Raw genomic sequence first — 12,393 nt, forward strand, 5'->3', positions numbered from 1 at the left:
TCGATGCCCCACTCCCTCTCTCCCCTCAGCCTCTGCCGGCCAGGAGATGCAGGAGATCTTCCAGCCAGCCAACTTTTATTAACGAATTAAAGGAGCCAGCAACTCGATGATCTGCAGTCCTTTCTCTTTATCCAATATTAGCAATACAGGGGTAAAAACCCCAGGAACAAACAGTTTCGTGTTACAGCTTCAAGGGGCCTTACTTATACTAAAAAGGCGCCTTGAGGCTGAAACGCATCAACTTTTATTCCTGGAATTTTTACCCCTGTATTGCTAAAATTAAATAAGGAGAAAGGTCTGCAGATAATCGAGTTGCCGGCTTCTTTAATTGGTTTGTATATGTTGGCTGGCAGAGATCTCCTGTGTTCTTTGTATTTGCATTGCAATTCTTAACAGTCACAGAGTCACTTGAAAAAGGCATACAATTGTAGTCCCCCCTTTTAGTTAGTGGGGCGTTACGCTAAAGTTAGTGGGGAATGGGAGATTTCACTTGCTCCCATTCACTAATTGTTAGTTTGTGCTGGTGCCAGTTCAGAACTGCCTCTTGGGTCAGTCTGTGTATCCAGGGGTGAGCTTCCACCCCTGGGCGACAGTTGGCGCTATAGGGGTTCTGACAGAACCATCCTTCCTCAGCAACCAATCAGAGGAGTTTCCCTCTTTGGGCATGCTGGCGGGGGGTATATCTGGAGCACCGGCCATTTTTCACGTAGACTGCGGGGCCCGAGTTCCAGGTGCGGCATCCACCTTCAGGGTGCGCGCATCCGCGGGCCCCATCCTCCTGGCTGGCCGGGTTGAGGCTGTGCACCTCGCGGAGCCTTCTGTTGATGAAGAAAGGGACCCCAGCGGCTTGCTGGGTTCCAGATCCTAAGCTGGAGGCTGAACGGCGGGGGATTGGCTCGGGAGAACCTAAGTGCAGAGGTTGTCTGTGAGGCCTGGACGAACCACCGGGGATCCGATCACCGCGCTACATGACAGGTATTTTTCTTTTGCTGTCAGTGGGTGATCCTTTAGAACAAAACTTACTGGGAGGATTCGCTATCCTTACACTTCAATTATACCAAGAAAATGTACTACACCTGTGGCAGAGGCATTGTTTCCTCCCAGTGATCTGATTATTGCGAGCGACCCTTTGGCTGCCAGGTCCAAGTTAATTGCCTGTCCAAAGGGCAATTACCCACTCTGGCGAGGGTGGCGGCGTTTGAATTGTCTGTGCCGAGAGCAGGCTTGCTCTCTATGTTTTTTTGATATCCAAGGCCTGATGCTACAAGTCCTTCCTACTCATCAACCTTTTGCTTTACTGTGTACTGTTTACATATTGTTTAAAACACCTGTTACAAATATAGCGCTACACTTTTTCATATTTAATATTTTGCTTTGTGTATACAACAGTGTTGGCCGCCATTTTTTGTATTTACTTAGAATTGAAGGAAACCTGTAGTAAGGAAGTATGGAGGATGTGATTAGTCACCTCTTCTTCTGGAAATACTAGATCCCTGGTTGTCATACTGATCCTTAGGATTCAGCTCTTTCTAAATCATTTATTTGAATCAAGTATGCAGAGTTCTGAATTCACTTTTGACTATTCTGATGAACATGCTTGTTTCATCTCTGTTTTAAATTATCGAAGACACAGGCAGTCAGGCTCCTAGTATTTTTCAAGGAGTTAAGCAGTAGTAGCCTCTGTATTTTGCTATGTATATGTTTTGCTTAATCCTTTGTAGGCTGTACAATAAATCCAGCCTGGTCTGCAAGCCTTCATAAAATGTGTCCCTATATGTTTCCTTCTTATAGGAAAAGCCCTGCAGGTGCTTCACAATGGGAACAGCACTTATCCTCGACAATGTGTGTGCATTGACGGACACTATTTTTATACCAATGAAGAAATATGCATGGACAATACAAACTGTCCTCCTGGCTTTGGCGTACAGATCCCAGGTAATTATTTATTAACTCTCCAGCCAGACTATAAATGATTGTATAGATTGTAGAGAGGCACAACTAAAAGCCCAAGGACAAAATAACATTTGGAGTCCCCTTGTAACTATGCAGAGACTTTTAACTGGTCCTTTTCTGACCTTGTGCATCTGTACATTAAACTCGAATATATGTTTACTTAGTTTACCTATTATAAGCCTACTGTAGATGCAAACAGCAAATACAAAGTGGGCAAAGTGATGTGAACGAAGGAGACATGCTGGTTTATTCTATACAGAATGAAATGTTAGCACACGATTGCTACACGTGGTATCAGTTACAGTGACATTTAGACCTTGGGAGTCTTCAAGTTTAGGGGTCCTCAACATAGAAATGAGATTATATGACAAATTAACAAAACCATGTTTGTTCTAAAAAAGTTAGGTTCTGAAAAAGACACTTTTCTGATTTTATTTTTTCTTCTTAATGTTATTGACTTTAAGATTACACAGGTAATTGGAACTGGAAAGTCATACATCATAGTTATGCATCACACTGCAATATTTGAAAAAGTATTTATTTCTGCACTTAGGGCCAGATTCACAGCTGAGATACGACGGAGTATCTCAGATACGACGGAGTATCTCAGATACTCCATCGTATCTCTCAGAGTATCTATGCGACTGATTCATAGAATCGGTTACGCATAGATATCCCTAAGATCCGACAGGTGTAATTGTTTTACACTGTCGGATCTTAGGATGCAATACCGCGGCCGCCGCTGGGGGGAGTTCGCGTCGTAAACCAGCGTCGGGTATGCAAATCAGGAGTTACGGCGATTCCCGACGGATTTTCGCGTTCGATACGTCGCCGCTAGTCTAGTTTCCCGTAGCAAAGTTAGTCTTTTTTTGGTGCCCTAACATTAGTCAGCAAACGTATTGATGTCTAAAGTATGGCCGTCGTTCCCGCGTCGAAATTTAAAAATGAACGTCGTTTGCGTAAGCCGTCCGGGAATACAGAATTACGCTATGCGCATCGCCGTTCGAAAAAATGACGTCACGGCGGGAGTTAGGAAACGGAGCATGCGCGCTAGGTCCAGCGCGGGAGCGCGCCTAATTTAAATGGCACACGCCCATTTGAATTGGCCCGCCTTGCGCCGGAGGCCGCCGGCGTAGGTTTTCATCGCAAGTGCTTGGTGAATCAGGCACTTGCGATGAAAACTTGCGGCGGTGTAACGTATCTACGATACGTTACGCCGCCGCTCACCTACGTGAATCTGGCCCTTAGTGTCTGCAAAATCTTTAACTTAAGCTGGCCATAGATGGAACAAATCTCAACCAGTTCAGCGGGGACAGTCCTAGTTTTGATCCATCTATAGGCAGGCAGTAGGGATGGGCCAAACACCTCCCGGTTCGGTTCGCATCAGAACATCTCGAACTGGCAAAAAGTTCTAGTGAACATGCAAACCCTATTAAAGTCTATGGGACACGACCATGAAAAATCAAAAGTCCTAATTTTAAAGGCTTATATGCAAGTAATTGCCTTAAAATGTGTATAGGGACCTGGGTACTGCCCTAGAGGACATGTACCAATGCAAAAAAACTTTTTTAAAAGAATCATTATTAAAGGAGCAGTGATTTTTAATGATGCTTAAATTGAAACAATAAAAACTTACGTTCGACTCGAACATCGGGACCATGCCTAGCAGGCAGGTTGTACCTACGTTGATCCATTGATCAATTTGGGTGCATCAACCAGCCTGTATTTTTTTTACTTTTTTTTAAAGATGGTATATATTGAATTTCAAAATTGTAGACTTTCAGGATTTTTTATGTGTGATTACTGCTGGAAGCTATAGCCACTAACGCCTAGCAATAATCATTGTGTTCTGCTGGCCAGGAAGGCTTCCCATGCCCCACCTCTGGCAGAACACAATAGCATTGCAGATAGCATTCCGCCATCAACACGGACTGTGTTGATGGGAGAGTTGAGCAATTTTCTTTCTTTGCACTGCTGATGGAAGGAAAGAAAATTGCATAATCTATGGATGGCCTACTAGCACATTATGAAACACTTACCTTAAAAGCAAGCCCTCCAACCTTCCGGGTTCGCGGGCTTTGGCCACTTGAATGGCAGAGCTGTGATGACATCACTCCCGTGCATGCGGACATGAATCACGACGGCAGCACAGAGCTCTGAAGGGATGCTGACTTTTTAGAGTGTGTGCGTCGGTGTTGTCACCAGCTGCAGACACAGTGAATATCTCCTAAATGGTGGATGTTTCCTTGTACCTACAGGAAAGCTTTATTATAAGCTTACCTGTAGCTATAAGTGTCCAAGTAATGTTCACTACCGCGTTCATAAAAGCGACACTTCCTTAAGTCATTTTGCAGCCTAATGCCCCAGAAAATGTTTTGAAGTTCTCTTTACCTAGAATAAGATTATATAATTGCAATTATTATTAGAATATTAAGTACTAAAACAGACATAATATTGACCCCTGAAGATTAATTTCATTCAATTTGGCCCACAATCTTATTTGTGCCTGCTATAAAGTAGATGGTTTTCCTTTGGTGCACATATTCAGTCTTCCAAATCTGTATTTGACAGACTGTTTATTTTTTTCCCACAGTTCAGCGGAATAAAAATACTGTATGCATACAATGCCAAGAGGGATATTTTTCCAACACTTCCTCAACAACAGAGCAATGCCATCCATGGACAAAGTAAGTCATTCATTAAATATAAAAGATCTGAAAGGCTTTAAGGATAAAAATAAATCAAGATGCTTTTGTGTCCAACTTTTTGTCTGTATCAGTCAAGATGGTAATTTGGCGGTTAGTCTGTTCTTGATTGTGTGGCTGTCAGTGTTTGATAAACTTGTCTCAGTTGTCTAGCACCATTTTACCACCTTCGCATTTTCTGAGTGCCACCTGTTCAGCTAGATCATTCTGTTTTCAATCTTTTCAACACAGAGGAAACCTTGTAATAACTTTCCAGTCTAATAGAAGCCCAGCTAAAAATTAACATTTCTACAAGTCATGATACATTGGTGTGATGGTCAGTGGGAAGTACTTACACTTTTGGTCATTGGAAAGAGTAACTTCCCTACAGATTGCTGAAAAGATTAATGGGGTCAGCGGGAACTTATCTGAGAGTCAAACATAGTCCATTCCTTAAGGAGCCCCTAGTAGCCTCTGGAGGAACCCTAGTGTTCCATGAAACCCTGGTTGAGAAACCCTGCACTAGATACTACATGTATTACCCAGCTAAATTTAAAGCCATACACTTGCTATAGTTATATGTAACCAAGTGCCACAAGAGCATTGGCTTTTTTCTAAAGTTTGGCAACATGATTGTTTTCTTTTGGCCACAAACTCTTACTTAAATATATTGGAATGTCAAGGAAAGTTGTAGTGTTGAAGTGTTCTACTGAAAAAAATTACTGATGAAGTAAAAATTAGATTTGCAAAAACATTTTTGAAGAAAGAACAGTGTAAATGCAGCAAAAGTGGGAGTATTGCTCCTTCTTAGAACCTCTCTCAATTTAAAATAATGGCTTATGCCAGGTTTGGGTTGGCTTTAATTTTCAATAACATTTTTGAAAATGAAAAAGGGAAAAATCTTTGGGTATGTTCTTACCAGTCCTGTTGAACTGCGCTGGGCAGCATTGCTCAATGCAAGAATAAAGAAAATTTGCCTTATGTCCTATGGCTTCTTTTGCCGCATACACACGGTCGGAATTTCTGACAAGAAAAGTTCAATGTGAGCTTTTGGTCGTGTGTACGCTCCATCTAACTTTTTCTTTTTGTCAGAATTTTTCGACAACAAAAATTTGAGAGCTGGTTCTCAAATTTTTCGACAGGAAAAGTTATTGGAAATTCCGATCGTCTGTATGCAATTCCGACGCGCGAAAAAACATGCATGCTCGGAATCATTGAACTTCATTTTTCTTGGCTCGTCGTAGTGTTGTACGTCATCACATTCTTAACAGTCGGAATTTTGTGTGACCGTGTGTATGCAACTCAAGTTTGAGCCAAAATTCAGTCAGAAAAAAATCCACAGTTTTCTTGTCGGAATTTTCGATCGTGTGTACGCGGCAAAAGAAGCCATAAGAAGGCATAAGGCTTCATTGGTGTGCAATGAAATTTTTTTTTGCACAGCATGTTTTGATGTGCTGAAACACACTGGAATCCAAAGCATAGATTAACACAGAAGTATGGAATGAAAAATAAAACGAGCACTACAACTACGGCCGAGTACTCACGAGCAGACATGTCCGATGAAACCGGTCCGCGGACCGTTTTCATCGGACATGTCTGCCCGGGGACTTCTGTTCGATGGCTGTACACACCATCGAACAGAGGTCCGCGCGTAAACAATACGCGGGGCGTGTCCGCGGTGCCGCCGCGTCGATGACGCGGTGTTGCCGCGACAATGACGCGGCGACGTGGGCGGCCTGCCTTTAAAATGCTTCCACGCATGCGTCGAAGTCATTCGACGCATGCGAGGGATGGCGGGCGGCCGGACATGTACGGTAGGTCTGTACAGACGACCGTACATGTCGGGGGGACAGGTTTCCAGCGGACTGTTTTAAAGCAAGTCCAGGAAACAGTTGTCCGCTGGAAACCTGTCCGATCCGCCCGAAAATGGTCCGCTCGGGCCTACACACGGCCAAACATGTCTGCTGAAACTGGTCTGCAGACCAGTTTCAGCAGACATGTTTGGTCGTGAGTACGGGGCCTACTAGCACTGCAATTTATAACAAAGCAGTGAGGAGCTGCGGTGGCTCAACGCGATTGGCACTGCGCTGACAAGCCATTCACCTCTGCAGCTAGGGGTTCGGATCCCGGTCTCGGCTGCATGTGAATTGAGTTTGGTGGTCTCAGCCCGGCTCCCGGTGGGTGTGCTATGCGAGGTAAGCCTGCGCTTAGTACGCCCACCCCCCTCCCACAAAAACCACCACACTTACACGCACTCGAAATTGGGTTAACATGCACGCACTTTGACCACGCGGTCTCTAAAAAAAAGAGAGGCGAAGGACTAACGGGGCTGGTGGAGCGGGCTAATCCTCTCACTCCCTTATAGGGAGTCCCTCTGCCCCGTTGGGCTTCAAAGCGGAGCAGGTAGGGCGGGCTGTGTGGGAGGACCCCCTCACACACCTGCCATTGCCACCCGGGGCATGGAGAAAGGTGGCAGATTGCCTCTGGGGGAGGCCTGCCTACTCCCAACTCCTGCAGTCCGGCTCCTCTCTCGAGTACACGCACAAAAAAAAAAAAACAAAGCAGTGCATGGCAGCGCATTCACAATGCATAGCAGCACGCACACTATAATGCACACTGTGTGGTGTGAACAAGGACTTTAAAAATTTGAGAGAACATTTCCTACCATGGAGTTCTTTTATATGACAGTGTTATTCTCACCCAAGACAATGTGAGATCAGACGGTCAAGAGGTGACCTCTGATCACTGACATTCCACCAAAGTGGCAAGCTCACACAAATAAGACTATATAAAGGGCCAAAATAAATATTTCAGAAGTATGCTTGCATAATTAAAATAATTTCAAACAGAACATTTAGACTGCTAAAAGTCAACATGTCCCAGAGAGTATGTGAGGTCAGGTAATCAAAAAGGTGAGCTCTGGTCACTGACACTCCACCAAAGTGTCAAGCTCACAAGGGCCAAAATAAATATTTCATAAGTATGCTTGCATAATTAAAATATTTTCAGACTGAATATTCAGACTGCTAAAAGTAAACCTGTGTCCAAGGCAGGGAAAAGTAACTGGTTCACCTAATAGCTAGCTACCCTCCCCGGCAAATACATCTGCCATGATTGAAGAGAAGTATCTGTTACTTCCAAGTATTAGGGGCATGCGACTCACTCCCCTTCCTCCATGTGATAGCATCACTGCTTGGTGACTGGCCTTATGCCGTTTAGAGCTTATGCTGAGCTTCCTTTGTTTGCTCCTGACAGCCAAATGGAACAGCATGGGAGGAAAAGAAAGGTAAGTATATGCTTCTGGGGAGGGTGGTGGCAGTTAGGTGAACTTGTTGCTTTGCACTAGCACAGGTTCACAGTAGAGGAGTAACTTGAAGCTTGTGCGCTCCGATGCAAAAGTTGATCTGCTCCCCCCCCACAACTACCTGCCGCTTCCGCTGCACACCGAGGGCCAGATTCTCAAAAGGCTTACGACGGAGCAACGCCATTTGCGCCGTCGTAAGTCCTAATCTGGCCCGGCGTATCTATGCGACTGATTCTTAGAATCAGTTACGCATAGATATCCATTAGATCTGACAGGCGTAAGGCTCTTACGCTGTCAGATCTTAGATGCAATTTTTTTTCCGCCGCTAGGTGTCGCCGACGTCGTTTTCCCCGTCGTCTATGCAAATTAGCTATTTACGCGAGATTCCCGAACGTACGCGCGGTCAACGCAGTGAATTTCCATAGCATTTGCGACGCATAAAGTTGCCCCTGCTATATAAGGGGCAACCAATGTTAAGTATGGCCGTCGTTCCCGCGTCGAAATTTAAAAATGTACGTCGTTTGCGTAAGTCGTCCTTGAATGGCGCTGGACGCCATTTACGTTAACGTCGAAACCAATGACGTCCTTGCGACGTCATTTAGCGCAATGCATGTCGGGAAATTTTAGGGACGGCGCATGCGCAGTACGATCAGCGCGGGAACGCGCCTAATTTAAATGATCCACGCCCCCTACCTGGATCATTTGAATTAGGCGGGCTTGCGCCGGAGGATTTACGCTACACCGCCGCAACTTTACAGGCAAGTGCTTTGTGAATCAAGCACTACCGCGTAGTATAAACGAGATACGTTACGCCTGCATAGTTTTACGCTAGTATACGAGAATCTGGCCCCAAGAGACTAGGCTTGTATGTAAAAGAAGATTCACAGACAAGCCCACCGCTTTTACCCGCCAGCTTACAGTGTGGCCTGCCTGCCCCCACCTTGTATGCATGTGCGCAGTTAAGCAGGTTGGGGCAGGAGGGGCTGTACTGGGCTGAGTGGGGGGCTGAGCAGAGAGTAATCTTAATCTTCGGGCTAAAATGGCATTTTAGTCGACTAAAATGTCCTACGTTTAAGACGACCAAAATCTCCAGTAAATTTTAGTCTTCTAGAATTGAATGGGTGTAATTAAATTGTAATGCATTAGTTAACATTTCTCATAACTTGCTTCTGAGTATGCGCGGGCTTTACGTCATTAAAGCCCACACACGATAATTTTTTAAAACCCGAAAAACGACATAGTTTAAAACCTTGTTAAAAAATAGAGCATGCTCGAAATTTTTTTTTTTGTCGTTTTTCAGAACCCGAAAAATGCTCTGAAGCCCACACACGATCGTTTTAAATGACATTTTAAAAAAACTAAATTTTTTACAACCCATAAAATTATCGTGTGTACGCGGCATCAGTCTTTTGACTAAAATGGCATTTTAGTTTTAGTCCAATTTTAATCTTTTGACTAAAATGGCGTTTAAATCGTATTTTAGTCATCTCAATTGTTTTAGTTTTAGTCGTATTTTATTTGACTAAAATAGTATTAATTTAGTCGATTAAAATCAACACTGCCCTTCACCCCCCCCCCCCCCCATTGTAGTTTTCCCTGCCTCCAGTAGTGTCCTGTGCCCCCCGATGAGCAGTGTCTTCTGTCCGCCTCACTCACAATACTGTCCTCTGCCCCCCCCCCCCCATAGTTGAGTCCTCTGTCTACTTCATACTGTCCTCTGCCCCCCTCCCAGGCACACAGCAGTGTCCTAGCTCCAAGCTTCGCTCTCCTACCATACACAGATGTTCAGCAGTGCAGAGATCAGCAGGCAGCACAGTTCTGTATGAAAGGCGGAAGTGGGAGCTGCCAGAGTTAACTAATCATATTAACAAGCTGGTGATTGCTTGCTAGGACCGCCCCCCTGCTCGGGGGACCAATCCCCTGCTTGTTAAATTGAATAGTTAACTGGGGCAGCTCCCCCCTTCCATCCAGAACTGTTCTGCCTCCCATTTTTCGGCTGTGAGGATGAGAGCGGCGGAGGCTGAGGACAAGGACTGCAAAGCAAGGACGTGTTCGTGATCTCCCCATCACCTGCCTGCGGTTATCGAGTTAGACCATCCGTGAAGTTTTTACTGCTGCCTGTGACTATATTAAGAAGATTTTCTTTCACTTCCTGTTATTTCACTTGATCAGGAAGTGGTGAGAAATCTCCCCAATGAAGGCACAGACAGTAATCAAAACCAATTAGAGATACTCCTCCATTCTAAAGAAGGTGTTGTCCAGAATGAATTCTCAAAATTAACTATGCTATTGTATGCCAAGAATGATATTAATAGCAATCTTTATAGTAAAGCCTGTTTTTTGTAATTTCACAGCTGTTCCGAGTTCGGACTTCAAGAGATTGAACCTGGCACCAATATATCGGATGCTGTTTGTGATCATCTCAAAAATACTCGTAAGGGTGTGTCACATATTGACAAGAAAATTTACAATGCATGCATGTCATTGATTTACAATTGTGAGATTGTGCGGTTTTTTGAAGTGTTAAGTATCATCCTTCCATCATAAAAAGTTCTATAATGATGAGCTCTGCATTCCCATATATTTCTATTACAAATATGTTGTAGACTTTTATGTTACCCCCTTCACAGATACTGTATGTATAGAAACACATATAAATGGAACACATTCATGGAGGTTCTACTTTTATTATAGAAATTATAGATTATATATTATAGAAAAACATAATCAAGTCTATTTTTTATAATAAACACCTTTGTTTCTCCTTATTTTACAGTGACAAAGATGATTATCATTATCTCTGTTCTCATTGTAGCACTGGCTGTGCTTTTATTCATCTGTATTTTGTGTTGTATGAAGAAATACAGTACCCTGAAAGGTATGTATGCTTTCTTTAGCAAGTTAAAAGGTCAGCTATATATCAGGATTTACCATGGTGAGCTTAAGTTGATCTATAGGCAAAATGGATAGAGTAAGGGAAGGTTATAACCCCTGTCAGTTTTTTTTTCTTTTTTTCAACTGTGTCCCATTGGGGAGATTCACCTTCACTGCCTGTCCCATAGCCAAAACAGGAAGTGAGAGGAACTAGTGTCCCCATTGGAAGATTTGCCATCTTACTTTTCTGGCAACAGCCCAAGATTTGGGAATTTCTTTTACTTTTAACTTTCAATGATAATGTTAAATGGGACAAATAGAGAGGGTTAACCTCCATAATGGAGGCATAGACGGCGATAGGAATCCACCATTGGTTCTAATCCCTCTCCCCTCTGTCCAAAACGAAAAAACAAGTTTTGTCTTTAGTTTAAGGTGACCAGATTTTTTAAATGAAATCCAGGGGCATATTTTTTTTTATACTAGTAATGGCGGGAATCAAAGGATCTCTGCCCGTCGCTGCCGCCGCCAGTCTTACCGCCTGTCAAGTCTTACTCTTCGGGCCCCTGTTACTACTGGGTGGGGAGTGGAGGAAGATCACTCTGCCAGGGAAGGCAAGGAGATAAACAGGCAGGCAGCTGGCGGGGACTTGAGCCAAGGCAGAAGAACAAATGCGAGCGGAGCTGAATGGGCATGAACCCCAAACTGAAGAAATATTCCCTCCACTCTGACCAGCACATGATCTTCAGATAATGGAAAAAAATACACACACCCCCCCCCCCCCCCTAAAGCCAGTAGGAGCGGCGGAGCAGGGTGTGTAATTCAGAATATATTTTTTTTCATTCTGCACTACTGTCATTGAATTTGCCCCAGCCCCTGTTCAGATCCAATCTGGGGACAGACTTGGTCCAGGGACAGTGTCCTCAATCCAGGAACTGTCCCTGGAAACCGGGGATGTCTGGTCACCCTACTTTAGTTATACTTTAAAACAGAAATTCATCCAATGTTTTAATGGTCCAAACCTTGCTTAGAAATTGTAACAATATGTGAATTAGCTTACAGCATGAAAAAAAATGTGTGGCCTATAAATATAAAATTAAAGCAGCCTTTTTGCCACTGTCACCTCTAGGCACATGCCTTCATGCCAAATGGTAAATTTGGCCCTAGCTGTCTGTATCACTGTTGGGGAGATTTCACACCACTTACTGTTTTGTTGTCTTCAAACTGATCCCTGTGTACATTTGGAACACCTTTGATCCTACGCCCAGGATTTACATACAGCCTTAGTTGTTATTAGGCCATGCCCCCTTCAAATGCCAAGCCACATGCCCAGTCCTTCAAGTATCATGTGAGAGCTTCTACAGCACACTACTTAAGAATACCTTCCAACCTTTGGTGGGAATAAGGGACACCTATTAGCAAAACGATGTAGGCAAAGCATACACCCCTGTGGCCCCCCTTGAAGGTGAATTATACAAAAAAATTATTACTGTATTTATTGGTGTATAACACTCACTTTTTTACCCTGAAAATAGAGGGTAAACTGTGCCTGTGTGTTATACGCAGGGAGCTGTGGAAAGT

At 43.9% G+C, this 12,393-nt stretch overlaps 1 protein-coding gene across 2 annotated transcripts in view; it reads left to right on the forward strand.

Moving 5' to 3' along the window:
* The window catches only part of TNFRSF11A (TNF receptor superfamily member 11a), a 100,840-nt gene that overhangs the window by 72,645 nt on the left and 15,802 nt on the right, over window positions 1-12,393 (forward strand). The window contains exons 4-7 of one of the 2 annotated variants that reach the window (XM_040353596.1): window positions 1,792-1,935; window positions 4,547-4,640; window positions 10,296-10,381; window positions 10,718-10,819. In XM_040353596.1, the coding sequence (XP_040209530.1) occupies window positions 1,792-1,935; window positions 4,547-4,640; window positions 10,296-10,381; window positions 10,718-10,819 (426 nt within the window). The remainder of the gene's footprint in view (window positions 1-1,791; window positions 1,936-4,546; window positions 4,641-10,295; window positions 10,382-10,717; window positions 10,820-12,393) is intronic. The other variant, XM_040353597.1, reaches the window with a different exon arrangement.

The sequence above is a fragment of the Rana temporaria genome, chromosome 5 (genome assembly GCF_905171775.1).
Source record: "Rana temporaria chromosome 5, aRanTem1.1, whole genome shotgun sequence".
Taxonomy (NCBI): domain Eukaryota; kingdom Metazoa; phylum Chordata; class Amphibia; order Anura; family Ranidae; genus Rana; species Rana temporaria.